We start from the raw sequence: 26,058 nt of genomic DNA, 5'->3' as shown, positions 1-26,058 counted from the left end.
GGATTACAGTACACATCTTCCCTTACAGTCTGTCTGCAAGGGGTGCTCTGTTGGTTTCAGTGTAGTGCAAGAACTCTGTGGGAATATACTTGCATTTCCCCTCCCGTCGATCTTTGTGATGTTATTGTCATACAGTTTACTTCTCTTTAAGAAGTCACCCAATATTTTATTGGCTTTGACTTGTTGTGGTTTGGCTTTTTTGCTTTGAACAGTTGTGTTTTTTTTTGTTTTTGAGACGGAGCCTCGCTCTGTCGCCCAGGCTGGGGTGCAGTGACGCGATCTTGGCTCACTGCAAGCTTTGCCTCCCGGGTTCACGCCACTCTCCTGCCTCAGCCTCCCAAGTAGCTGGAACTACAGGTGCCCACCACCACGCCTGGCTAATTTTTTGTATTTTAAGTAGAGATGGGGTTTCACTGTGTTAGTCAGGATGGTCTCGATCTCCTGACCTCGTGATCCTCCCACCTCGGCCTCCCAAAGTGCTGAGATTACAGGCGTGAGCCACCGCGCCCGGCCGAACAGTTATATTTTAAAGAGACCCAGAAATGAGAGGAAAAAATCCTGTCCACCTCACCAGCTGCTCTTCATTGCTTTTCGTTGTATATCCAAGTTCCCATCGGAGACCATCTTCCTCCCTCCTGAAGGAATTGAATGTTTCTTGGAGTGCGGGTTTGCTGGTGATACGTTCTTGTTTCTTTTGCATGTCAGAAAAAGTCTTTACTTTGTCTTCATTTTGAAATAAATTTTCACTGGGTATAGAATTCTAGGTTAATTTAATCTTTGTTCCTTCAGTTCCCAATTTGTGTCTTTTCTCTCTCTTTTTCTGTGGCTGCTTTTAAGTTTCTTCTGGTTTTTTTGTTTTGTTTTGTTTTCCCTTAGAGACAGGATCTCACTGTGTCACCCAGGCTGGAGTACAGTGGTGCTCACTGCAGCCTCGAGCTCCCGGGCTCAAGCGATCCTCTCACCTCAGCCTCCTGAGTAGCTGAGACCACAGGCATGTACCACTACACCCAGCTAATTTTTAAATTTTTTGGTAGAGATGTGGTTTCTCTGTGTTGCCCAGGCTGGTTTTGAACACCTGGCCTCAAGTGATCTACCCGCCTTGGCCTCACAAAGTGCTGGGATTACAGGCATGAGCCACTGTGCCCAGCCTGTGCCTGGTAATTTTTTACTGGATGTTGTGAATTGTATTTTTTGGGTGCTAGTTATACTTGTATCTCTACAAATACCCTTGAGCTTTTTTCTGGTACACAGCTGAGGTACTGGACACACACTAAGGCAGGGCCAAAGTAGCCTTCAGTTTGGGCTGATTTTGTCTCACCACTGGGCAGTGCCCTCTGAGTAGTGGGTCTGATGGCCCGTGAATTACCAGCCTTTCCACCCTGGCTATTGGGAAGAGCAAACCATTTGTGGCCCTGAGTGCCCCTCCAGTGGTTGTTCCCTCTGCTCCTGATTGTTCCCTCTGCTCCTTATGGGTGGTGCTGTCCCAGCCTCTGGTTTCCTCGCACACGTGTGCACTGGGTGGGAGGAACCCTCTGTGGGTCTCTTCAGCTTGCTCTGCGTGGCTCTGTGTGGCTGTGTCCTCTCTGATACTCAGTTCCGTGATTTCTCTCTGTCTTGGTCTCAGAATCTCAGTGCTGTCTTACCCATCCCCCATCGCCTGGGAATCTAGGCAGTGAGCAGGGGCAGTCAGGGAGCTCTCAGGGATTGCTGTCTTGCGCAGCCTGATGTCCAGGATCTGAAAACCGTCGTTGCCTACGTTTCATCACATTTGTTAGTTGTTTCAGGCAGGAAGACAATGCTTAGTTCTCCCATCTCAGCCAGAAGTGGAAGTCCTTTCCCCATGGGGACATTTCTGACAGTCCATGTCTGTGTCAGAGCTCTTCTCAGGCCCAGCTGGAGTGGATGGGTGCGTTTCTTAGTAGCCCCACAGCTGTTTGTGGGCACAGTGGAAATAGAGAAAACAATGTGGATGGGTAGGACTTCTGGTTATTAGTTGTGAGTAATGAAGTTTAATGGTTTTATAACCTTGCATGTTTGTGTGTTTTCCTTGTGATGACTTATCTTGTATTAAAAGCAGTTGTATTTAGTGGCTGGGTGCGGTGTCTCATGCCTGTAATCCCAGCACTTTGGGAGGCCGACTTGGGTAGATCACTTGAGGTCAGGAGTTGGAGACCAGCCTGGCCAACATGGAGAAACCCCATCTCTACTAAAAACACAAAAATTAGCCAGGCGTGGTGGCGGGCGCCTGTAATCCCAGCTACTTCGGAGGCTGAGGCGGGAGAATTGCTTGAACCCGGGAGGCGGAGGTCGCGGTGAGCCGAGATCGCGACACTGCACTCCAGCCTGGGTGACAGAGCGAAACTGTCTCAAAAAAAAAAAAGCAATTGTATTTGGATAGGTCAGGATTAATTAGAACCAATTCAGTAACTAAAATGGAAAACTATCATATGGGCAGAGGTGACAAATAGTGAAAATGATTCTGATTGCCAGGTAATAACTTTAGCAAGTTGTGTGGTCATTTGTATGAGAGAGTAAGAGTGCCCTTTTTCGTGAAGGTTGTCGGGGCCAAAGTGGTAACGAACGCCCGCAGCCCGGGGGCTCGATGCTATGGATTCGTCACCATGTCGACATCTGACGAGGCGACCAAGTGCATCAGCCATCTCCACAGAACTGAGCTGCATGGACGAATGATCTCCGTAGAGAAGGTGAGGCAGTTCTCGTCTATGGTAACTCACAAATGGAGTTTGCAAGTGAGAAGCTCTGGGCCACACATCATTTCTGTCTATTATATTTTAGGCCAAAAATGAGCCTGCTGGGAAAAAGCTTTCCGACAGAAAAGAGTGCGAAGTGAAGAAGGAAAAATTATCAAGTGTCGACAGACATCATTCTGTGGAGATCAAAATTGAAAAGTAAAGTGAATTTTCAAACCTCCTCTTGGAATCCCTGGGAGGAGGGCACGGGCAGCCACCGTGGGCCTTGAAAAACACGCATCTGTCCCCACCTGTACCCACGCAGCCTTGCCAGCTTCCTGCTGGAGTCTCAGCTGATTTTTGTGTTCTGCTGCCACTTTAATATTCAGCTTTTATTTATTTATTTTTTGGAGACAGGGACTCACTCTGTTGCCTAGGCTGGAGTGCAGTGGCACTGCAGCCTCCACCTTCCGGGTTCAAGTGATTCTCCTACTTCAGCCTCCCAAGTAACTGGGACTACTGCAGGCGTACACCACCCAGCCAGGCTACTTTTTGTAGAGACGCGGTTTCGCCATGTTACCAAGGCTGGTCTCAAACTCCTGAGTTCACATGATTTGCCCGCCTTGGCCTCTCAAAGTGCTAGGATTACAGGTGTGAGCCACCACGCCCTGCCAGTCTTCAGCTTTCTGTGTAAAGCTATTTAACGAAGTAGCCCATGTCTTTAAAAAGTGGATACAGTTGATCCTCAGCATGTATTTGTTTCCTGATAACTGATTAGCCTTTTGAAAAAACAGTATACACAATGTCGTTTTCCATATTCTGGTCCCTTGTACAAGCCTCTCAGACCTTGGAATCATTTCCTCATCCACGTTGATTTTCATGCAGTTCTCACTTATTAATCACAGCAACTATCATACACCCAGTTTTTCAAAGATAAAGCATCATCCAAAGGAATTTAGCCTGGTCTAGTGTTGCAGTGAATGACCTTGAGTGAGTAGTTGGTGCTGTGTCTGACAGATGGCAAAAGCATTGCTGTGTTTACCTCAAAATTAAAAATATTCCAAGGCACCCTGTGAGTTCACAGTGGCACCCTGTGAGTTCTCACGGTGGCACCCTGTGAGTTCACGGTGGCACCCTGTGAGTTCACGGTGGCACCTTGGGGTACCTTGGCATAGTAGTTGGGAACCATGGGTCTGAGGTTCTATTTTTATAAAGGGGTGATTTATATCTTTAATCAAAATGGAGGTAGGGACAGATCTTTCAAGGGAGGTGTGGGTTGTTTATATTTTTAACACAATTGTAGGCTTCTCTTTTGAGAAGGTAGATTTCCGTGTTGTATCTGATCATGGCAGTGTCTCAGAAGGCTGAGTGTCTGCCTTAAGTTTACGTTGTCAACACAGTTTAGAGGGTAAACATGTCTATGGACATAGTTGAACTGGGTTTTTGAAGATGTAATTACCAATTTACATCATGGCCAAATTGGAATTATTATTTTTAATTGGAATTATTATTTTTAAAAAACATTTTACTTTTTGAGACGGGTCACCCAGGCTGGAGTGCATTGATGCAGTCATGGCTCATTACAGCCTCGACTTCCCAAGCCCAAGTGAACCTCCCACCTCAGCCTCCCTAGTAGCTGGGGCTACAGGTGTGGGCTACCACTCCCAGGTAATTTTTAAATTTTTGATAGAGACAGGGTCTTGCTCTTTTGCTCAGGTTGGTTTCCACCCTGGCCTCAAGCAATTTTCCCACCTTGGCCCCGCAAAAGACTGGGATTATAGGTGTGAGCCACTGCACCTGGCCCCAGATTGAAATCAGTAGGCCCCTGAGTAATGGGTGTCAGATGAGCCTTCATGAACTTGGAGGAGTGGGATGGGGGGGGGGGTGAGCCCCCTAATTTAATCAGCAACTTCAAAAAGACACATCCCATCAGCATTGCTAAGAAAAAAATGTCTGTATTGGTGGAAGATGGGGAACTGTTGTTGCAGGTTTGCGGTGTTCTTGGTATCTTGCGTGTTTCATTAATTGTTTTTCTGTATTTGTGGGAAAGGTGGTAATAATTAGCTAACAGTATGGCGTGGTCCTGTGGCCAGCACTGGGAATGCAGCAGTTTCCTTGGTCCTTGTAGTAGCCCTGTGAGGCACTTGCTCTATGTAGGAGAGGATACAGGCCTAGAGAGGGGAGCACGCCCTGCCTGAGTTTGCTGGGAAACGGCAAGGCTGGGATTCAACCTATGAAGTTTGCTCGGAGCCCCGTGGCTCTTAACTGGGTGATGGACTTAAGATTTTTTTTTTTTTTTTTTTTTTTTTGAGACAGAGTCTCGCTCTGTCGCCCAGGCTGGAGTGCAGTGGTGCAATCTTGGCTCACTGCAAGCTCCGCCTCCCGGGTTCACGCCATTCTCCTGCCTCAGCCTCCCGAGTAGCTGGGACTATAGGCGCCTACCACCACGCCTGGCTAATTTTTTTTGTATTTTTTAGTTGAGACGGGGTTTCACTGTGTTAGCCAGGATGGTCGTGATCTCCTGACCTCGTGATCCACCCACCTCGGCCTCCCAAAGTGCTGGGATTACAGGTGTGAGCCATCGCGCCCGGCGAACTTAAGATCTTTAAGACCAAACTGCATGCAGGTTGTTTGCCTAGGAGGTTGAGCATTTAAAAATTTGTTTTGACCTTATTTTTTTCTTCAAATTAACACCTTCATTAGCCTTCCCTTCCATTTGAAGGATTTCTAGATTAGTGGTTGGCCTCGTGAAATAGAGAAGCTTTCCAAAGAGGGGAAGAAGAGGGGCTAGCCTTTGCCATCTTGGATGAGTGGTGGTTTTTATACAGTTGTTATACAGAAAGCACATGTAAATGTCAGGTGTAATCCCAACACCTAGGGATGATGCTTTTTGTTGGATATCCTTCCAGTCTTTTTTCCAGCATATATATTTATCTACTGGAAGGAAAGCAGATGAATAAACACAGAATTTTGTGCAGCAGGTGAAAGGAGTCAGACCCTTTTTATTCCCCCTAAGTTCTGTCTCAGGATCTAAAGGTCCTTCTTATTTATTTATTTATTTATTTATTTATTTTATTTTGAGACGGAGTCTCTCTCTGTCGCCAGGCTGGAGTGCAGTGGCGCGATCTCGGCTGACTGCAACCTCCACCTCCTGGGTTCAAGCAATTCTCCTGCCTTAGCCTCCCGAGTGGCTGGCATTACAGGCATGCGCCACCACGCCTGGCTAAATTTTTTTGGATTTTTAGTAGAGACGGAGTTTCACAATATTGGCCAGGGTGGTCTCGAACTCCTGACCTTGTGATCCGCCTACCTTGGTCTCCCAAAGTGCTTACATTTTGGGATTACAGGCATGAGCCACCGCGACCAGCCTAAAAACCCTTCTTTAAAGCATACCATGAGGTGACAAAAGTAAGCTGTAGAGCAGTGTATGAAGTATGGCCTCGTTCGTGTCACTCCTAAGACATTCTTATAAAATGTCACTGTAGATTACTGCGGTCAGGCAGACCCAGTGATTGACACTAAGGCCATCCTGGTGGTTGTCGCAGGGATGAGGGAGAGGAGATGAGATGATTTACAATAGTCAGTTCTGGGATGTACCATTAATTACTATGGTGTGTATTTAAAATTTTTCTCAAAATGGTATATAGATATATATTTTTAAAGACAACTCCATGATGTGGAGGTGGAGAAGGGCAGAGGAGAAGGGGCAATCAGAGAGGCTTCCCTGGCGTGGCTGGAGCTCTGCCAGGAACCCTGCCTGGGTCGGTTGGAGGAGAGGCCAACAGGTGCTTGCTGGAGGGCCTTGCAGGGGCTTGACTTTCCTGCCTGGACCCTGGCATGTCGTTGGTGTTGAGTCAGTGTGCAGTTTAATTGCCTGAGACAAATGGCATTAGGGAACGCAGCAGCTGAGTTTGAGTGGCGAAGATGATTTATTTCACTGCTTAGAAGAAAGTTGCCTTTGGTTGAAATGGCACTTAACACCTTCCCGTATTCACTGGCACATAACACATTATTTTAACTCCCTAAAAGTATGCAGCAGTTACCGGTCGAGGGGTGTTGGCCTCACGGGTAAATGGCCGGCTGCTCTGTGCAGTGGGGGCTTGGTGTCCTGCCACTGTGCCTCCATCCTGTTGAGGCTGTATTGGGAAGAAATGCTTTTCCCTATAAAGCTTATAAACAATGTTCCACACATACATGATGAAACATTAAACTTTTTAGAAGTGTTCTTATGTAGTTGGCGTGTTTCTCATGTCCACCTGCACACCACTCTTGCGTGCTAGCCTGTCTGACATTTTGGAAACGCATCCCCAGGAATTTCATTGTGCATATCCCTCAATTCAGCACATACTAGAAGTGGGAATACAGCCTGTATCTAAAGAGGAGTATTGTTATTACTATGGGTTCCAAATAATGTTTCCCACCTAATTGCTGCCGGGGTGATTTGTTTTGTGTGGACGTCTGAGTATGTGTGAGTCGAGGCTCTGGGTGAGCCGTTCCTGTTACAGAGTCTTGTGAACTCAAATTTGATAACCATGTCTTTAAATAGAACTGTAATTAAGAAGGAAGAGAAGATTGAGAAGAAGGAGGAAAAAAAGCCTGAAGACATTAAGAAGGAAGAAAAAGACCAGGATGAGCTGAAACCCGGACCTACAAATCGGTCTAGAGTCACCAAATCAGGTGAGGAGAGCGTTTTAAGAGCTGTGGAAAGGGAAGGCCTGGCCCGGGTGGGGAGTGGGGGTTCCGAGGGAAGGTGAGGACAGCAAGCTCTGGTGACACGGCTGTTTCGCTGTTCATATGGCAGTGTTAAAGAAACAAGAGTCTGTTGATGAAATGGCTTAAAGGAGCGTCCATACAACATCAGGAATCCAGAAGTGCCTGGGACTCAGGGCTTACGTGTATTGCTGAACTCAGCTGCCTGAGTTCGGGCTTTTTCAGGGCCTTTGGCTGATTGTAGTGTGGGATTTGCAAGAGTGAGTTGTCCGAGTTTCTTGTAACTAACCTGATGCTATTTTGCAGGTGTGCAGTAAAGTTTTTCCCACATTATGTTAAAGCTGGAGGTAGTAAAAACACAGAGAAAAATGAAACGTCCAAGCATCTGTTGAAGTGGTTCTGTTTGGATGATGCCACTTCTGTTGTCATTTTATAAAGGTTCATTGTGCTTTACACCTTTGAATCTGTATGAGACTCAGAATGTTTTGTGGCAAAAAAAATAAGCCAACTCCACCTCCCCCATCAAGGAAGAGAAAAACAGACAAAACCCAACCATCTGGAGCATTGAAATTTGGTACAGCACATTACAAGCTGGATCTTCAGCTCTCGGGCTAATTTACCCTGAGTCTCACGAGGAACGTGTTTTTAAAATGTTCCTCAAGTATTATAAATCTCCCCAAATAAGTCATTGTTCCAGTGGTTTATGCCTGGTGGTTCTGTCGTCAGGAGAGAGAATTGGTTTGGAAGCCTTTATTGCTGGAGATGAATGGAGGGAAGCCCACCCGTCTGGCAAGGCACTCCCTCAGAGTGGCAGTGTGATTCCTAGCACGGGCTGGATACTGCGGAGCTTCACAGAATGTCAGGGAGGAGTGACAGCATAGACCAGCTCCGGAGCTGTGTGGGTTTAGAGTGGAGGGTCACGGAGGGCTCTGCAGGATGGCTGTGCTTGTGTGCATGCTGCAGGTTTAAGCTGTAGGTTGGGAACAGGTCCCTCTAGTTGTGTAAAGAGCTGTGAGGGTACCCCCATGATGCTGTGCCCGTGTTACCGTGTTGCTCACAATAGATGAGAAATAAGAGGCTCCCAAGGCTAGTGTCAGTCACTTGACTCACGCCTTGTGTGTTCAAAGCCCAGGGTCCATCAGAGTGCTGTTTACTGCAGGAAGTTGGGGCGTCCACAGGTTTTGATAGTTTGTTGTGTTTTTTCCTGAAGGAAGCAGAGGAATGGAGCGGACGGTCGTGATGGATAAATCGAAAGGAGAGCCCGTCATTAGCGTGAAAACCACAAGCAGGTCCAAAGAGAGAGTGAGTATTGCCTCTGCCATCTCAGGGCCAGCTGTTTCTCACGATGGCTCCACGGCCCGTTTGATCCGCATTATGAAAACAGCACTGTTTTGCCTTTAAAATTGAAGTTTGTAGGAGGCGCGATAATTGTGTAGATTGCGGATACAGACACACACGTGAATCCTGGTGCTTTCTGCAGAGCAGTGCCCATCCGTGTTTGCTTCCCTTACTGGCTCCTGACCGGGATGTGCCGCCTTCAGACAGAGCATTGGTTCACACGGCAGCTCACCATAGGGTGGGATGGGCCAGACCCAGGCTTTTCGAGCCGGAAGGCAGGTCCTACTCTTTGGTTGACTTAATAGCAGGTTACTTTCTTTCATTGGTTTTTTAGTCTCCTATTAAATTAACCAAAAAGGTAGAGACCAACCTAGGACAGAGAGCTGGTCATGTTATCAGATCAAGAGCTGCACCTCTCGAGTTGTGCACACAACTAGACGAAATAGCATCTCATTTGCGTTTTTCACTCTGGGAAACAATAAAAACCTCTGCTTCCCAGCTGCAGGTTCTAGCTAAGATATTCATGAGGTGACAGTACTTTTTTAACGAATGTGGAGTTCACCATATTCAGCCAGGACCACTTTGTGTTGTTAAGACTTAACTTTTTTTTTTTTTTTTTTTGAGATGGAGTCTTGCTGTGTCACTCAGGCTGGAGTGCAGTGGCGTGATCTCTGCTCACTGCAACCACTGCCTCCTGGGTTCAAGCGACTCTCCTGCCTCATCCTCTCGAGTAGCTGGGATTACAGGCAACAGGCACACATCACCACACCAGGCTAATTTTTTTACTTTTAGTAGAGACGGGATTTTGCCACGTTGGCCAGGCTGGTCTCGAACTCCTGACCTCAAGTGATCCACCCGCCTCAGCCTCCCAAAGTGCTGGGATTACAGGCTTGAGCCACCGTGCCCAACCAAGACTTAGTTTTTAAAATGAACATTTGAATTTTATAAAGTATCAGTTCCTAATGTCATTTTTCACATGAAAATCATAAGATACAGAGAAATGTAGAGTAGAACATTGAAAAAGACCCATACTCTTACCCCCATGTAACTGTGATGTTGAAAATAAGTAGTGATGACACATGCATGATTAGAACATCTGGTCAGCTTGAGGAGATGCAGCACGGGCATACTAAAGCCTCCGTGTGTCCAGTTGGGCTCCTCGGCTTCCTCTGCACACACGTCCCCTGTGCCTGCCATGGGACCACAGACAGAGGATGTGCTGGAGCTTGCACTTTCTGTGTAATATGCCTTGGAGGTCTCTACATACAGACACATACGGTTTGGCTTTTTTCCTTTTTGCTTTTTTTTCTTTTCGCTTTTACATATATTTTTTATTTTATGCATGATATTTACCTATTAAAAAAAATAAAGGGTGGGGGTGTCTCACTTTGTTGCTTAGCCTGGCTTCAAGTGATTCTCTCGCCTTGATCTTCCAAACTTGCTGGATTACAGGTGTGAGCCACCACTCCCAGCCTCTTTTAACGTTTAAATTTTGAAATAAAATGCTGTTCAGAAAGGTTGTGGAGGGGACTTAAATCTCCTGGGTGTGTTGCACCTGCCAGGTCGCTAGTAAGTGGCTAAGCTGGCCTGAGAACCCAGGAGTCCCGTGCTGACACTGTTGCCTGCTGTGCTGCCCACTGTGCGGTGGTATGTGGGCATCTGTCACCTTATTCTACTGCAGTGTGTGTAAGACATCTGCCCGTCTCGTAGGCAAAGCTTGCCATCAAAGTGCTGGGTGATGTGTGTCTCTCCTGTGTCTGTGTGCCCCTTTCTCCCCAGCCTGCATTTTATTAATAATTGGTGTAATGTCTCGTCTTGACCTTTGCCTGTCTTTCTGTTGGGTTGGTTTGTTTTTCATTGCTCGCTCTTTCTCTCCTATGGGAGCTAATTAGGAAAATAAACTGAGTAGCTTTTTAAAAATGTCATTTCCCAGGCCCCTGCCCCAGAGATTCTGTGTGGATCAGCAGGAGGCCTCAGGTTCTGTGTTGTTTAAAAGCTTCCTGGGAGGGTCTGATGTGTAGCCAGTTTGGGTGAGGGGCCCTGGAGAACCTTGGAAATGGGAGTCAGTTGTTACAGCTCTGAGCTTTATGCCACAGATAGAAAATGATGAATATAGGCTGGGTGCGGTGGCTCACACCTGTAATCCCGGCACTTTGGGAGGATGAAGCAGCAGATCACTTGAGCTCAGGAGTTTGAGACCAGCCTGGACAATAGGGCGAAACCCTGTCTCTACAAAAATAGAAAAATTAGTCAGGCATGGTGGTGTGCACCTGTGGTCTCAGCTACTCAGGAGGCTGAGGTGGGAGGATCACTTGATCCTGCAGTGAGCTGTGACTGAGCCACTGTACTCCAGGCTGGACAACAGAACAAGACTGGGTCTCAAACCCAAAAAACCTACAAAAAATAAATTACGGAAGCTGGCTATTAGTGTTCTGTACCTTATTAGGAGCACTGTTTTGCATTAAAGCATTTTGGCATATTCTCTTTATTTATTTGAGACGGAGTCCTGCTCTGTCACCCAGGCTGGAGTACAGTGGCGCAATCTCAGCTCACTGCCACCTCTGCTTCCCAGGTTCAAGCGATTCTTCTGCTTCAGCCTCTTAAGTAGCTGGGATTACAGGCATGCGCCACCACGCCTAGCTAATTTTTGTATTTTTAGTTGAGACGGGGTTTCACCATGTTGGTCAGGCTGGTCTCGAACTCCTGATGTTGTGATCCGCCCACCTTGGCCTCCTGAAATGCTGGGATTACAGGTGTGAGCCACTGCGCCCGGCCTGGCATATTCTATTTAGAGCTGTCTGCCTGAGTCCTGAGCCAGCAGTTGAGACGTGAAACATGCAGTCTGCCCTCCAGCTGTCCAAACAGCTGGCCTGACTGCTGTCCCCTCTGAACTAATGGCCACAGTGGCCCTGTGCAGATGTGCCCGTGGCTCTGAGAGGCCTAGGTTTGCTTTGGATTATGTGAGTCCTTGGCTGTGCTATGCTAGAAGAACTGTGCCTGTAGGTTTTCTGAGGCGTGGGCCAACCTCTTCTCTTCCATGAATGCCCCTTGACATCTGAAAGCAGGATTCTGGATTAGGCAGTAAAATGCAAACTTGGAGGGAAGCAGCCTATGCCTGGGCCTCTGGTCTGGAGACCACAGCCTTCCATCTACACCATGTGGGGCCAGAGAATCTTAGTCTCATGCACACGTGCATAATCTCCATTGTTTGTTTGTTGCAATCATTTTCCTGACATTAATAAACCAGTTTTGGTAAACAGAGCTCCAAGAGTCAGGATCGCAAGTCAGAAAGCAAAGAAAAGAGAGACATCTTGTCGTTTGATAAAATCAAAGAACAAAGGGAGAGAGAGCGCCAGAGGCAGCGGGAACGGGAGATCCGAGAAACGGAGAGGCGGCGGTGAGTGGAGCTGGGTGGGGCGGTGGGCTGGTGGTTTCCTTTCGGGGTGGCTGTCCTTCTCCCAGCTGTACTTGGAGTGCGCAGTCTGTGTGCCCTAGAGCCAGTGCCTGGGCTGGCGGGTGTCGTGCTTCACCTGGGTCCTCGAGGCAGGGGCCAGCACCTGTTCACACGTGAGCCGCCAGACATGCCAGGTGGCATGAAAGTCATCAAAGGGCCAGGTGCAGTGGCTCACACCTGTAATCCGAGCACTTTGGGATGCCAGGGCCAGAGGATCACCTGAAGCCAGGAGTTCAAGACCATGCTAGGCAATGTAGTGAGACCCCACCTCTACAAAATATTTAAAAATTAGCTGGGCGTGGTGGCGTGCACTTGTAGTCCCAGCTACTCAGGAGGTTGAGGTGGGAGGATTGCCGGAGCCCAGAAGCTCAAGGCTGCAGTGAGCTGTGATCACAACAGTGCACTGCAGACTGGGTGACAGAGTGAGACCCTGTCTCTTAAAAAGAAGTCATCAAAGCCCTTTACAGTATATGGGGTTTGGCTATGTTGCCAGGCTGATAACTGCTGGGCCCAAGCGATCCTCCTGCGTCAGCCTCCCTAAGTGCTGGATTACAGGCTGAGCCTTCTGCTGGCTCAAAGTCTATTTTCGCCCCTCCTCTGGTGTTGGACCTTGGCCCGTGTGGAAGGCCCAGCCGTGTGTGGCTTTGATGGGATGGGATGGTCCCTGGGTGCTGAGGCCTCAGTCTTCCCTGTTGAAACCTTTCACCTAAGGTCAGAAACTGCAAGCAGAGTCCAGTTGTCATTTTGCCGCGGCTCCCTTCTGGGCTGTGGTCTTGAAGGAGGCTTGTCCCTCTGCCTTGACATTCGGCCTTTTCATGTCGGGATGCCCGGCGTTCTCTTGTCACTTTTCCTCAAATATTGCTCAGTAAAGCAAAAGCTGTGCTCACAGCATTTGGAAAATGTTCTCGAGCAAACCTAGAAATGTTGCCAGCTGTGCTGCCTTTGCTTTTCTTAAGGTAACTTTGTTAAGTAAGGTAACCCCCTGCACGCGCAGCTTTAGGGAAGCCCGGTGAGCTTTTGGATCCATTTTTTTTTTTCTGCTTCCAATACACACCCAGTTTTGGGCACCGGGCTTTCTCCTTGGAGGCTCACGCAGGAAATTCAGGGCAGCCTCGCCTGTCCCCGCAGGGAGCGCGAGCAGCGGGAGCGGGAGCAACGCCTCGAGGCCTTCCATGAGCGGAAGGAGAAGGCCCGGCTACAGCGGGAACGCCTGCAGCTCGAGTGCCAGCGCCAGCGGCTGGAGCGGGAGCGCATGGAGCGGGAGCGGCTGGAGCGCGAGCGCATGCGCGTGGAGCGTGAGCGCAGGAAGGAGCAGGAGCGCATCCACCGCGAGCGCGAGGAGCTGCGGCGCCAGCAGGAGCAGCTGCGTTACGAGCAGGAGCGGCGGCCCGGGCGGAGGCCCTACGACCTGGACCGGTGAGTCCCGCCCAGAGCGTGGGCAGGACGGAGACCAGCGTGGCAGCGGTGTTCACCCTTCCAGCAGAACAGCGGCTTCCCTTCCGTCCCTGTCGGTGGGGAGAATGAAATTTGATATGGAGCATGCGCCCTGGGGACCCCCCGCCGATCTCACTGCGCTGCTGCAGGTTTATTAGTTCGCTGTCCTCACCGGAGGCTGTGTAGCATCTTCCTGAACTTGAGTTATTCTGGGAAACTTGATGGCTGCCACTTGCTGAAGGGTTTGTGATGCTTTTCCTCTCCACTTACCCGTGGAGCATAGCTGTTCTCTGTCTTGCGAGACAACCGAACGCCCGTTAGGCCCAAGTTGGCCACCGCTGACTCTGCCGGTCTCATGTGTCCTTGTAGACAGAGAGGCAGAGCAGGCGCTGTGGAAAAGGAAATTGCCTCTGATTTAGAAAGTAGGTTTATTGGTCTCTAGCTACCCCGGGCGGCTTAATTGACAGTCACCCTTCACCCCGCTCTCCGTGAGCCTAGTTTTCTGGTAAAAATCAGGAAGAAGATAATTGGATGCCGTCCAGAGCTGTGTGTAGTTCACTATCACCCCATCTAATTCTCTTTGCTTTTGCAAGAAACTCGGAGATTCAGGCTCCCGTGGAAGGCAGGGAAAGTAAAAGTGTGGCAACTCGAATGCTATTCCAGAAGAACCAAATATTTCATTTCAGTTGCATTTGTGCTCATGAGGGGGAATCAAGGTAATAACAGCCTCACGAGACAATGAGCTCACAGCAGTGCTCCTTTCGGGACTGTTGGATGAGAACACAAGTGTGCCTCTCGGCTGTTAATGGCGGTTTTAATTTATCAGATCAAAGCAATGATGATCGAATATTTAGAGATTAGCCCTGCAGGACATTTTAAACGATACTGGGTCTGGGGAGAGAGCTCCCCTCCCCACCTCCACCTCCTCCTTTTTTCCTCCTCCTCTCTCATAAATGGAATTTGTATTCTTTTAAAATAAAAACCAACAGACGAGATGATGCCTATTGGCCGGAAGGAAAGCGTGTGGCGATGGAGGACCGATATCGTGCAGACTTTCCCCGGCCAGACCACCGCTTTCACGACTTCGATCATCGAGACCGGGGCCAGTACCAGGACCACGCCATCGACAGGTCAGTGGTCCTGTCCCCTCCTTTAGCTACAGTCATTGTGGGCACCGGGGCATCCAGCTGACCTCGTTCTCAGCCCAGTGCAGGGGTTCCTGTGTGCTCTGAAGCCTCGTTTACTTCTGAGATCCACAGTGGATGACTCTGGCCTTGCACAGAACTTGAGCGAGTTGCTGGAATCCCCAGCTTACCTCAGAGGAAGGCATCTCAGAGCTCGTTCCATCCACCGACTCTTTTCATAGGTGGGCCAGGAGGGGCCTGAGTGCAGGCCATCTACACCGAGCTCTCTTGTGAGGCAGCAGTGTTTGTCAGCACAACCTGGTTGTGCCCAAGAGCTACCAGAGAATTGATGGAGGACGTGCAGAATTTCTCATGAGGCCTGTTTTGTATTTCGAGGGTCTGGGTGGGTTTTTTAGCCTTTTAAAATGAGGAATACATCTAGTTTATTAAAAAGGCAGCGCTTGGTTTTCCAGTGTAAGAATCCTGTCTTTGGGCTCCCCTTGGCTGCACATCTCTGACCCATTTCCCCATTCATTGGCTCCTTCAGTCGGAATGTCAGAGCGGGGAGAACAGGAAAGGGAGGCTGAGAGGCCACACTCTTAATTCTGCTGGAGTTTGGGGTGGAGTTGGTGTGAATTTTGATGAGTCCCACGCATTGGGTCAGACCAAAGATGAGGGATCATTGGAGGCCTCTGTTTGTCCCTGTTCCCCTAACTGAGAGCTCCCCGAGGAATTTTAGTTCAGTGAGATCTTTATTCCCACCTCTTTAGGATCCAACTTCGTTTCTGCCCCCGGGGAAAAGCCTTTCGATTTGAGCTAGCCTTTTTCTTTTTTCCCAGGCCAGTTATAGTTTTTATGTGATGGGATGGAAAAAGTATTCCAGTCGCGAAACTTGCCTGACCTGCAGAAATGTGTAGTCGTGCCTGGTGCTGTTTGAACGGGATCTTTTCCTTTTGCAGGCGGGAGGGTTCGAGGCCAATGATGGGAGACCACCGGGATGGGCAGGTGAGTAGAGCCCCGATGCCAAGCCCTGGGGCCACTGTACTGCTGTGCGGGCATAGCGGACCATTTCTAGCCAGGCGGCCGCTTGATCCCAGAGAGGTGGCAACCAAGTCAGCACGTGTGGCGGGTATGCAAGTGTGGGTTCTGGCCAGCGACTAGAAGTACAAATATTTAGTCGGACGTGGTGGCTCATGCCTGTAATCCCAGCACTTTGGGAAGCTGAGGTGGGTGGATCACAAGGTCAGGAGTTCAAGACCAGCCTGGCCGACATGGTGAAACCCTGTCTCTACTAAAAATACAAAAAATTAGCCAGGCATGGTGGCGAGTGCCTGTAGTCCCAGCTACTCGGGAGGCTGAGGCAGGAGAATCGCTTGAACCCGGGAGGCGGAGGTTGCAGTGAGTCGAGGTCGCACCATTGCACTCCAGCCTGGGCAACAAGAGCAAGACTCCGTCTCAAAAAAAAAAAAAAAAAGTGCAAATATTTCATTGTTTTGTAATGCTCAAGTTTCTGTCATTTTCAAATATGTCGGGCTTGTTCTTCATTGTATCCGGTAGAAACCTCATGTGTCTCTTCATTGTCCACTTGCTCAGGGAGCCTTTGGGTCTTAGTGCCTGTGGGGTCCTCCAAGAACCCAAATGGTGGTTGTCGTTTAGCCCACATGTGCCAGGGTCGGGGGGATGGGGGAGCCCGGGCTTCCCCATGTTTCAAGTCCGTGCTGGGTGGGCACGGGGGGCTGAAGACCACAAGAGTGGTCCCTGAGTCTCTGTGGTGCCATGCGGGTGCCCCGTGCGTGGTGGCAGGGTGTGAGTTCTGAGAAAGCAGCAGCCCGGTGGAGAGGTGGGAGGTGGGCGGCAGAGTAATGGCCTGTAACAGCAGGCAGCACCCGCCTGCTTCCTGGCTGCTGGCTGCTCCGTGCAGAGTTGGTTGGCCAGGGAGGCCAGAATTGTGGCCCTGCCAGAGCACAGGGGAGCTGACCCACCCGAGGGCCCTCCTGTTATCGGAAAGGAGGCAGCGCCCAACTTCTCAGGGAAGACAGGGTTTGGTGACGTCTTAGTGGACCTTGAGCAGAGCTGTTGAGGGCAGTAATGCCAGGGTGCCCCTGGCTCCTGGGGCAGCTCAGGTGGGGCAGTGATGCAGCTGTAGGGGTGCGAGGAGGGGAGCCAGGGACCAGAGGGTCAGTGAAGCAGGGCCCAGCAGGGCTGAGGCTGCACCCTTCAGTCCTCTCTCAGCTCCACCCCACCTACCACCCTAGGGCCTGCGGTGGACAGGCCTTCCGGAAGGTGGGCCTATGTGGGTGACATGGTCAGTGTCACCCTGTTCCTCTCCTGCCTTCCAGCACTATGGAGATGACCGCCATGGCCACGGAGGACCCCCAGAGCGCCACGGCCGGGACTCCCGTGATGGCTGGGGGGGCTACGGCTCCGACAAGAGGCTGAGTGAAGGCCGGGGGCTGCCCCCTCCCCCCAGGTTAGTGGGTGAGCCCCAGCCGAGTGGGGAGCATCTGTCCTAACCTGGGAAAAGGTTGGTGCCTGGCCGGGCACGTCCCCAAGGTTTGATTCAGCTAGGGCAGCTTTAGGACGGGCTACCAGGGGTCCTGCCATTTGAAACCCTTGACTCAGAAAGTCCAGGTTCTCAAGAAGAAAGCATAGAACAGGCTTTCAGAGATGGAGCTGTCCAGGTCGCCCAGAATGGCCCATCCCCATTCTTGAGCTGGGGGTCGCCTGCAGCTGTGAATATCTCGATCACGGGCTGCCTACACACTGGGAGAGACAGCGCTGAAGCTCTTAGTCCTGCCCCGTCCGTGGTAGAGCAGCCTCGCCCCTGCCTCCACGTTGCCTCTTGACATGTGTCTTCCTCGGGTTTTCTCTCTGACCCCTAGTTGGTCTGGGGTGGGTCTTCTCAACCCTGCCCTGCCTATTAGAATCACTTATGAGGACCCTCCACCCAGGACTCAGGGCCGAGGACACTGGGCCAGGTCCTCCACAGGTGTCCAAAGCCACCTTCACCAGCACTGCAGTGGGGGTGCTGTTCTGAGCCTTGTCAGCATTGGTGGGGTGCAGGGCTTGTCTGGGAGGACTCTGGGTGCCTCTCTAGTTTCTTTGGCCAGCTGCAGTCACCCCTGCCTGTTTGTCCTGTTGCTGTCTGGGCTGGCTGTGAGGAGGCTGGTGGCAGGACCGCTTTGCGGCTGCCGCCCTGCTTTCCTCTGTGAGCCAAGTGTCCTGTCTTATCTCCAGCCCTGGCCCAGGGCTGCCTCGGCCCCTGCCCAGTGCCACAGGGTGGGTTTTGGCCCCCTGTGCTCCCCCGTTCCATCCCTCCCTCGGCGCTGAGAGGCACTTCCACCTCTGCCAGGGACTTTGACTCGGAGCTGTGCCGAGTGTCCCAGGACACCCGAAGCTTCTCCTGAATCTGTGGGCAGCACAGACGGTGGCAGTGCTCTGATCAGTTGGTGTGAAGTGTTCTCTCCTGTGAGACTTCATTAGCATTCCTGTCCTGTCGCTTGCTGGGTGTTATGGTAAATACTTCGGGAGTGTAAACGGGAAACTCACCCACGGTGAGCAGCGGCTGGGCGCCATCGGGTCACCGAGGGCAGGTTCCACACGGGAGCTTTCCGCTCCCTCCAGGGCGGTATTGCCCTTGCCTGGCAGTGCGCACTGGGGCTCTGGTGGCCCCTCTCGGGCCTGGGGGCTGGCTCACTTGGCCTGACTGTCACTGCATCCGGCAACCCACAGCAGGCAGGCACTCATGCAGATGGGTCTGGCTGCTTTCCTGCATGGCCACTGTGACTGCTTGGCCACTTGGGACTCAGGACACTGGACTCGGATTTTCATCTCCCAGAGTTTGTCTGAAACTTTAAACAAATAGCTTTCTTTAAGTATAGTTCACACGACACACACTTCCCGTTTCACGTGTGCAGTCAGTGGAGGTTTGCGTGTACGTGGATCTGTTTAGCCATCCCCACGGCTGATTCTGAAGCATTTTCATCACGTCAAAAGAAACCCTGCCCCTTTTAGCAGCCACACCCCTTCCCCCCTGCCCTTGGTAGCCACAGGTCCCTTTCTGGCTCTGGATTTGCTGTCTTGAGTCATTTCTTGGCCTGCGCGGTGTGCCTGCTGGGCCTGGCTTCTCCCTAAGCCTTGTGTATTCAGGGCTCACCTCCACATGCTGCCTGGGCCAGCGCTTCCTTCCTAGTTAGGGCTGAACATTCCATGGTCCAGACACACTACATAGTGTTATCTGCTCATCAGTTCATGGGTGTTGGGGTCCTTCTCCCTTTGGCTGTTAGGAATCCTGCCGCTAGGAACATTCATGCACAGATGTCTTTGGCCATGTTTTCATTTCTGGCAGGTAGGAATGGGTTTGCTGGGTCATGGTAATTCTGCGCTTAACTTTTTGAAGAACCACCAAACTTTTCCACAGTGGCCACACCATTTTACATTTCCACCAGCAGTGGACAAGGGTTCTTCCCTTTCCTCGCACCCTCCACGGTGTGTGTGATTGTGTGATTCTAGCATCCCAGCCAGGGGGAGGTAGCATCTCGGTGTGGCTTGGATTGGCATTTCCGGGTGGCGTTGAGCACCTTCTCACGTGCTTACTAGCACATCTGTCTTTGGGGAAATGTCCCTTCCCATGATTTGCCCACTTGACATGCAGCCCTTGCTGTGTGGCATGACCCACCATGCAGCTGAGGTCAGGGTGGGTGCGCCTGCTGCCGACACAACCCTGGAGGCTCATTAGATGGCTGCATGTCTTTTTCTTTTGGCAAAGGGGTGGCCGTGACTGGGGAGAGCACAACCAGCGGCTAGAGGAGCACCAGGCACGCGCCTGGCAGGGTGCCATGGATGCAGGCACGGCTAGCCGGGAGCACGCCAGGTGGCAAGGTACGGGGCTGGCTCCAGGGACGAGGGTGGCTGTGGCCCCCACATGTGTCCAGGGGCTTCCCCAGGAACGGAGTGTTTGCAGACCCTTCTTCTCTTCTAGGTGGCGAGAGGGGCCTGTCTGGGCCCTCGGGGCCGGGGCACATGGCAAGCCGCGGTGGAGTGGCGGGGTAAGGCGTGTCGTCCGCGGAGGACGGTGGTTCACTCCTGCTCCTCACTTCCTCTCCCTTTTTTGCATGTTTGATCAGCTGGCTGGGTTGGATGTTTTGAAAACAAAGCAAAAAGCAGCTCTTTGCAATTTATGCAAATAACGCTCTTGAGTTACCTGGAATACAATGTGTGATGATGATTTTTCTCACCTGGAAAAAAAACCCAAGCGCTCTAAAGGCTGCGGGACCGTTACTGAACCCATGTTACGATGAAAACGCTGAGCACTTCAAGGGGAAAAAAAATGTCTGACTTTGTTCCTAGGCGAGGCGGCTTTGCACAAGGTGGACATTCCCAGGGCCACGTGGTGCCAGGTGGCGGACTGGAAGGTGGCGGAGTGGCCAGCCAGGACCGGGGCAGCAGAGTCCCTCACCCACACCCTCATCCCCCCCCGTACCCCCACTTCACCCGCCGCTACTAAGTCCCACTCACTGCGAGTTTTCAGGTGGGCAGACGCACTGTTGAATCTGGTAGCCAGGGTTCCCTCGAACTTGGGGGATCTTTTTAAAAGCAAAGTAAATCCTGCCACCGTGTTGTAGCTCAATACAATGTGAACTCACTTTTTTTTTTTTTAATAAATGTGTTCTTGTTCTGCCATTTTTAAATCAAGGTTTCTGTTAACGAGGCATTCCATTTTCCATTAATAAAGTTTACCATTCGCAGTCTTGCGTGCGCGTGCACGTGCGTGAGTCCTGGTGGCCGTAGAGCTCGGGATGGGACCAACCCTGGGCGCAGCGGTGTGACCACATGGTGACTGTTGGCTCTGCCAGGTGCTGCCAAAGTCTTTTGCCTGCATCATCCTACTGAGTTGTCATAACCACCTCAGGAAGTGGGCTGTCCAGGTTCCCATCATGGGATGAAACTGAGGCTGGGGAGTCAGCCCATGGGAACTAGGAATTCTTCAGGGGGTGCTGTGCACCATGGGGCCCTCAGACCAATCCCTTTACCCCGAGCCTGTCTCTGCGTGGGTAGTGGTGAGGGCGTGCCAGGCCCTGGGGAACCCTCCCCCTGCCACCTCAGTCTGGGGCTGTGTCCCATGCTGGTGTGTGGTGGGCTCTGTCAGGGAGGGTCCGTGTGTGGTGGGCCCGCCCTCTCCTGGCTGCCAAGTGTGTCCTGCTCAGTGTCTGCTGCCAGCAGCTGGTTAGGAGTGGGATGGCGCTGACTCGGTGATGGGCCCACGTGGTAGAACTGGTCCCTCCGTTCTTCTGGAAATGTCCATTTGTCTGCAAAAGTGCATTTGAGTGTGATGCCCATTTTCTTCCTTAAAGACTGTGCCAGATGAGGCACTTCGCTGGCCGGGGTAGCCCGCAGGCTGCCGGCCCATGTGCGCAGCCCTCCGTGCCAGGGCCCTCCAGGGGCCGGCCACTGTGAGGCACGGCTGTTCTGTTCAGAACTGCTGGTGCATGAGCGGAGCTGGTGCTGGCCAGGGGTAGGGGCTGCAGGCATCTTGGGGCAGAGGATGGTGCATGGGGTTGGCCTAGTGCCCTCTCGGCGGGAGGGGCAGCCCAGCCCGGTGTGGTGTGAGAGTTAACTGGCAGGGCCACCTGCTGGGGACCTCTTTTCCTCCCCTCCGTATCTAGGACAGCCACCCGCAGGCCCCTCCTCCAACTGCCGGTTCTGCTGGAGTTCCCCCCGCCCCCGCTGGGAAGTTAAGTTTTTAAAAAGCCATGTTAAAATCCAGCCCAGCTTGCCGCAGACACCAGAGCATGAAAGGCAGGTTGGCCCTGGCCCTCGGCGTCCTGTCTGGGCCTGAGCTGCCGTGAACGCATTCCGGAGCCTCCCCCACGGTGGCGGCTTCTGGAGTCATTTTCCAGTGGCAGGTGGACTGGGCGCCACGCTGCCTCCGTGTTGCACATGGGGTCTTCGCAGCTTGCCTGTCTCCCCGACAAGCCAGAGTCTAGAAATTGGGGTTGAGAGCTTCCCTGTTGGGCAATAAAAGGCAGGCTTAGCCTGCGTTGAGGAGGCAGCCTGGGATTGGGAGCAGGCCCTGTTTTCAGACCTCGGTGTCTCAGACGTCACGGAGCACCCCTTCCTGGAGGTGGGTGTGGCCTCCTGAACTATGAAGCAGGGGCTCAACCACTGCCAGGCTGCTCTATGGGAGCTGGAAAGGGAACCAGTCCCACTGGACATCCTATGGGGGCAGAAGAGCCCTGCCCTTTCCAACGAGCCGGGCCTGGAACCAGCTCTGTTCCACGCAGAAACAAAACACTCAAGTTACCAGGACGGCTGTCACAAAGCACCATAGACTGCCTAAGGAAGCTCATTGGCTCTCAGTTCTTGAGGCCAGGAGTCTGAGATCTGGGTGTGGGCAGGGCTGTGTCCTTCCCAGGCTCTGTCCTGAGCCTCCTGGCTTCTGACAGCTGCCGAGCACCTCTGGGCATTCCTTGGTTTGTAAAAACATTGCCCAGTCTCGGCCTCCATCTTCATCATGTGGCCTTCTTCCTGCAAGCGTGTTTGTGTCCTGGTTCCCCCCCCCCCTTTTTTTTTTTTTGGAGACACAGTCTCACTCTGTCACTGCTGGAATGCAGTGGCGAGGATCTGGGCTCACTGCAGCCTCCGCTTCCCAGGTTCAAACGATTCTCCTGCCTCAGCCTCCCAAGTAGCTGGGATTACAGGTGCCTGCCACCACGCCCAGCTAATTTTTGTATTTTTAGTAGAGACGGGGTTCCACCATGTTGGCCAGGCTGGTCTCGAACTCCTGACCTCAAGTGATCCGCCCACCTAGGCCTCCCAAAGTGCTGGGATTACAGGCGTGAGCCACCGCGCCTGGCCTGTTTCTTTAATAATTGAGCGTAGGTACGTTATATTAACTCAACTTTTATTTCAAGAGAGAAAAGGTGGGTGGAACAAAATACGTGTTATGAAAAGGAGATGCTGATGGACGTGTGGGTGGTTCCCCCCTTTGGGCAGTTGTGTGTGAATCACGCTGCCGTGAGCATTTATGGATATGTATGTGTTTGAACACCTGTTTTCCATTCTCCTGTGTATATACCTGGGACTGGGATTGCTGGGTCCTATGCTGACTTTGTAACTCCCTGTGTTTTACTTCTGGAAGTATAGCCAGACTTTTCCACAGTGGTGGTACCATTATACATTCCTACTAGCACTATATGAAGATTCCAATTCCCCTTTTTTACGAGACAGGGTCTCGCTCTGTCTCCCAGGCTGGAATGCAGTGGCGCGATCATAGCTCACTGCAGCCTCGAACTCCGGAGCTCAAGCCATCCTCCCACCTTGGCCTCCCAAGTTGCTGGGTCTACAGGCATGAGCCACCATGCCTGGCCTTGGTATACCATTTGGTGGTGAATTTTGTTATGTATCATTTCCCATCGTTTTAAAGACATTTTTAAAGGGGAGGGGGAGCTGTGAGGGCATCACGGGAATGAGAGCCACTGGGGCAGAAACAGGGAGCTTCTTGAGAGCAAGTTTAGGAGCCAACTGCCTGGAACCCAGCCTTCTCACTACCTGCCTGCCCACGGGCAGGTCATTACTGTCTGCTTTAGCTGCTTTAACTGGAAGGAGGGAGTAATCATTGTAGTTGCCATATGGGATCTTTACAAAGATTAGTTAATCCACATAAAAAGCTTGGCATACAGTAAATGCTTAATACATGTTGGCAGGCCCTGGGGAGCCCTACAGGAATAGAGCCTCAGGTGCTCATGTTTCACAGGGACCCTGGCGAAATGCAATGCCAGAGGTCTGGAGGGGGTCCCGGTGAGGAAATGACCAGCTCCAGCCATACAGAAAGAAAACAGCAGAATCAGAATTAAGACCTTATGGCCTGGCGCGGTGGCTCATGCCTCGAATCCCAGCACTTTTGGAGGCTGAGGCGGGTAGGTCACCTGTGGTCAGGAGTTCGAGACCAGCCTGGCCAACATGGGGAAACCCCCATTTCTACTAAAAATACAAGTATTAGCCAGGCATGGTGGTGGGTGCCTGTAATCCCAGCTACTCGGGAGGCTGAGGCAGGAGACTTCTTGAACCCTGGGGGGCGGAGGTTGCAGTGAGCCGAGATCGCGCCACTTCACTCTAGTCCCGGGTGAAAGAGCGAAACTCCATCTCAAAAAAAAAAAAAAAAAAAAGGAAAGAAAAAGTAGAATTAAGACCTTACGAAATGTCTCCACAGCTACAAAATGTGTCAACTTCACCAATTGCTAAATTTTGTATTCATAAAGATTTCATTACATTTCAAAACAGCTCCTAGGTTAGATTTTCTCATTCCCAAGGAACTCCCAAGCCTCCACGATGATTGCCAGTCTCAAATTGCATGCATGACTCCCAGTCACATAATTTCAAAGGCAAAGTTAGAACAGGGCCTTTTGATTCCAAAAAAACCCAACTACCATAAAGTCGACGTTTAACGGGGATGCCGTGCCTTTTAACAGGTTTGCCGGATTGAGGGGCAGGGCTTCCTTGAGTCCCAGTGACCCACAGGAGAGGTGAGGCTGTTCCTACCTGGTCATACGATGGTGACAAATCAGGGTTCGGATTCTGCTCTCACTGCTGGGTGGGTTCAGACCTCAGCCCTTCAGCCACTTCTTTGGTCAGCTGGGTGGACTAGGAGAGCTTTTCTCTTTGTTTTTTGAGATGAAGTCGTGCCGTGTTGCCCAGGCTGGAGTGCAGTGGCACAATCTTGGCTCACTGCAACCTCTGCTTCCCGGGTTCAAGCGATTCTCCTGCTTTCAGCCTCCCAAGTAGCTGGGATTACAGGTACCTGCCACCATGCCTGGCTAGTTTTTGTATTTTTAGTAGAGATGGGGTTTCCCCATGTTGGCCAAGCTGGTCTCAAACTCGTGGCCTCGGGTGATTCTCCTGCCTTGGCTTCCCAAAGTGCTGGGATGGCAGGCATGAGCCACCACACCCAGCCACGAATTCCTTCGCCTTAATCACATCTGCAAGGTCCCTTTGTCTTGGAGACCAATGTGTTCACAGGTCCCAGGGATGAGGACGTGGGCATCCTCGTCCGTCACCCTGGTGTACAACAGAATCCACTTTGGGAAGCACCCGATGTGCTTACCAGTCAAGCAAGTTAGACATCTCTAGTCCCCCTGGCCAGCCACCAATTTATATGAGGACACCTACGGACGCCACACAACATCACCAAACCCAGACATACCCCGGTGCGGCTCCTTGGGAAACTGGAGTCAATTCCTGGGAAAGTCAAGCGCAGAAGAAGGTTCTGAGCCCGAGGGAGGCTGAGACCCGCCCAGAGGTAGCGAGCCATGGAGCTGAGGCTGTAGCCCGAGGTCCCTTCTCTTCAGCCTCCCCGGTTGTCAGGGCACCCCGTGCTGCGGTCACACGGTGGTGAAGGGGTAGGTGTTTGGGGCACCAGTGAGCAAGCTGCGTACGTGAGTGTGTACATAATTTTGCACATGCGCTTGGCCTTTAGAGTTGACCCCAAGGATAAGTCTACACGTCCTACAGTGCTTCCAGAGACAGCAATACTGGGCCAGAAACTGCCCCTAAATTACTCCCGGGAGCACCAAGAGCCGCTTCTCCGTACTACTCAAATCCTCGTGAGATGCAGCTGCCCTGTGTTTGCCTCCACCTGCAAATATTGACACAGCAGCTGCCGGGTTCAGTGGAGCATAAGGTACTGAGGACCCGAGACATTGCCCTCCTGGGAGAGCTTCCTGGGCGGTCTGTGAACCAGGGCCCGGTGGCTCATGCCTGTAATCCCAGCACTTTGGGAGGCTGAGGTGGGAGGATCACTGGAGCCCAGGAGTTTGAAAGCAGTGTGGGTAATGTAGCAAGATCCCATCTGTACAAAAAAATAAAATTGGCTGGGCTGCTGGTGTACGCCTGTAGTCCCAGCTACCCACGAGGCTGAGGAGGGAGGATCACTTGGGCTCAGGAGGCAGAGGCTGCAGTGAGCTGTGATCACACCACTGCACTCCAGCCTGGGCGACAGGGCTGTCTCAAAAAAGAACAGCGTGGCACTGGCTGTGACTGAGGAGACCAGCCACACATGCCCAGCCCCTTCCAAATTCTGCCCCCTGCAAGAGGTCTCCTCTGACCACTGGATCAGCGGCGCCTCATCACCCTCTGCCTTGTCACACCTGCCTGTCCTCGTGGCTCTGACCACTCGCTAAAGCGTTGTTTATTGTCGGCACTCTCCACCACATAAGCATCGTTGGGGCAGGCATCTGCATCTCCCCAGTGCACAGCCTTTTAAAATACAGGTTTTGGCCGGGCGCGGTGGCTCATGCCTGTAATCCCAGCA

The 26,058-nt window shown here is 51.6% G+C and overlaps 1 protein-coding gene across 1 annotated transcript in view; it reads left to right on the top strand.

Annotated features, from left to right (window-relative positions):
• SAFB2 (scaffold attachment factor B2) overlaps positions 1-20,497 on the top strand; it is a 35,936-nt gene extending 15,439 nt beyond the window's left edge. Inside the window, exons 10-21 of the mRNA XM_003819300.5 lie at positions 2,556-2,705; positions 2,797-2,909; positions 7,237-7,367; positions 8,611-8,702; positions 11,999-12,135; positions 13,321-13,608; positions 14,616-14,756; positions 15,710-15,755; positions 17,090-17,220; positions 19,519-19,631; positions 19,732-19,798; positions 20,100-20,497. Of these exons, the coding sequence (XP_003819348.3) occupies positions 2,556-2,705; positions 2,797-2,909; positions 7,237-7,367; positions 8,611-8,702; positions 11,999-12,135; positions 13,321-13,608; positions 14,616-14,756; positions 15,710-15,755; positions 17,090-17,220; positions 19,519-19,631; positions 19,732-19,798; positions 20,100-20,256 (1,566 nt within the window). The 3' untranslated portion in view covers positions 20,257-20,497. The remainder of the gene's footprint in view (positions 1-2,555; positions 2,706-2,796; positions 2,910-7,236; positions 7,368-8,610; positions 8,703-11,998; positions 12,136-13,320; positions 13,609-14,615; positions 14,757-15,709; positions 15,756-17,089; positions 17,221-19,518; positions 19,632-19,731; positions 19,799-20,099) is intronic.
• The last annotated feature ends 5,561 nt before the right edge of the window (positions 20,498-26,058 follow it).

This window comes from Pan paniscus, chromosome 20 (genome assembly GCF_029289425.2).
Source record: "Pan paniscus chromosome 20, NHGRI_mPanPan1-v2.0_pri, whole genome shotgun sequence".
Lineage (NCBI taxonomy): Eukaryota > Metazoa > Chordata > Mammalia > Primates > Hominidae > Pan > Pan paniscus.
Note: the sequence above shows the minus strand (reverse complement) of the source record. Positions and strands in the feature narration are given on the sequence as shown.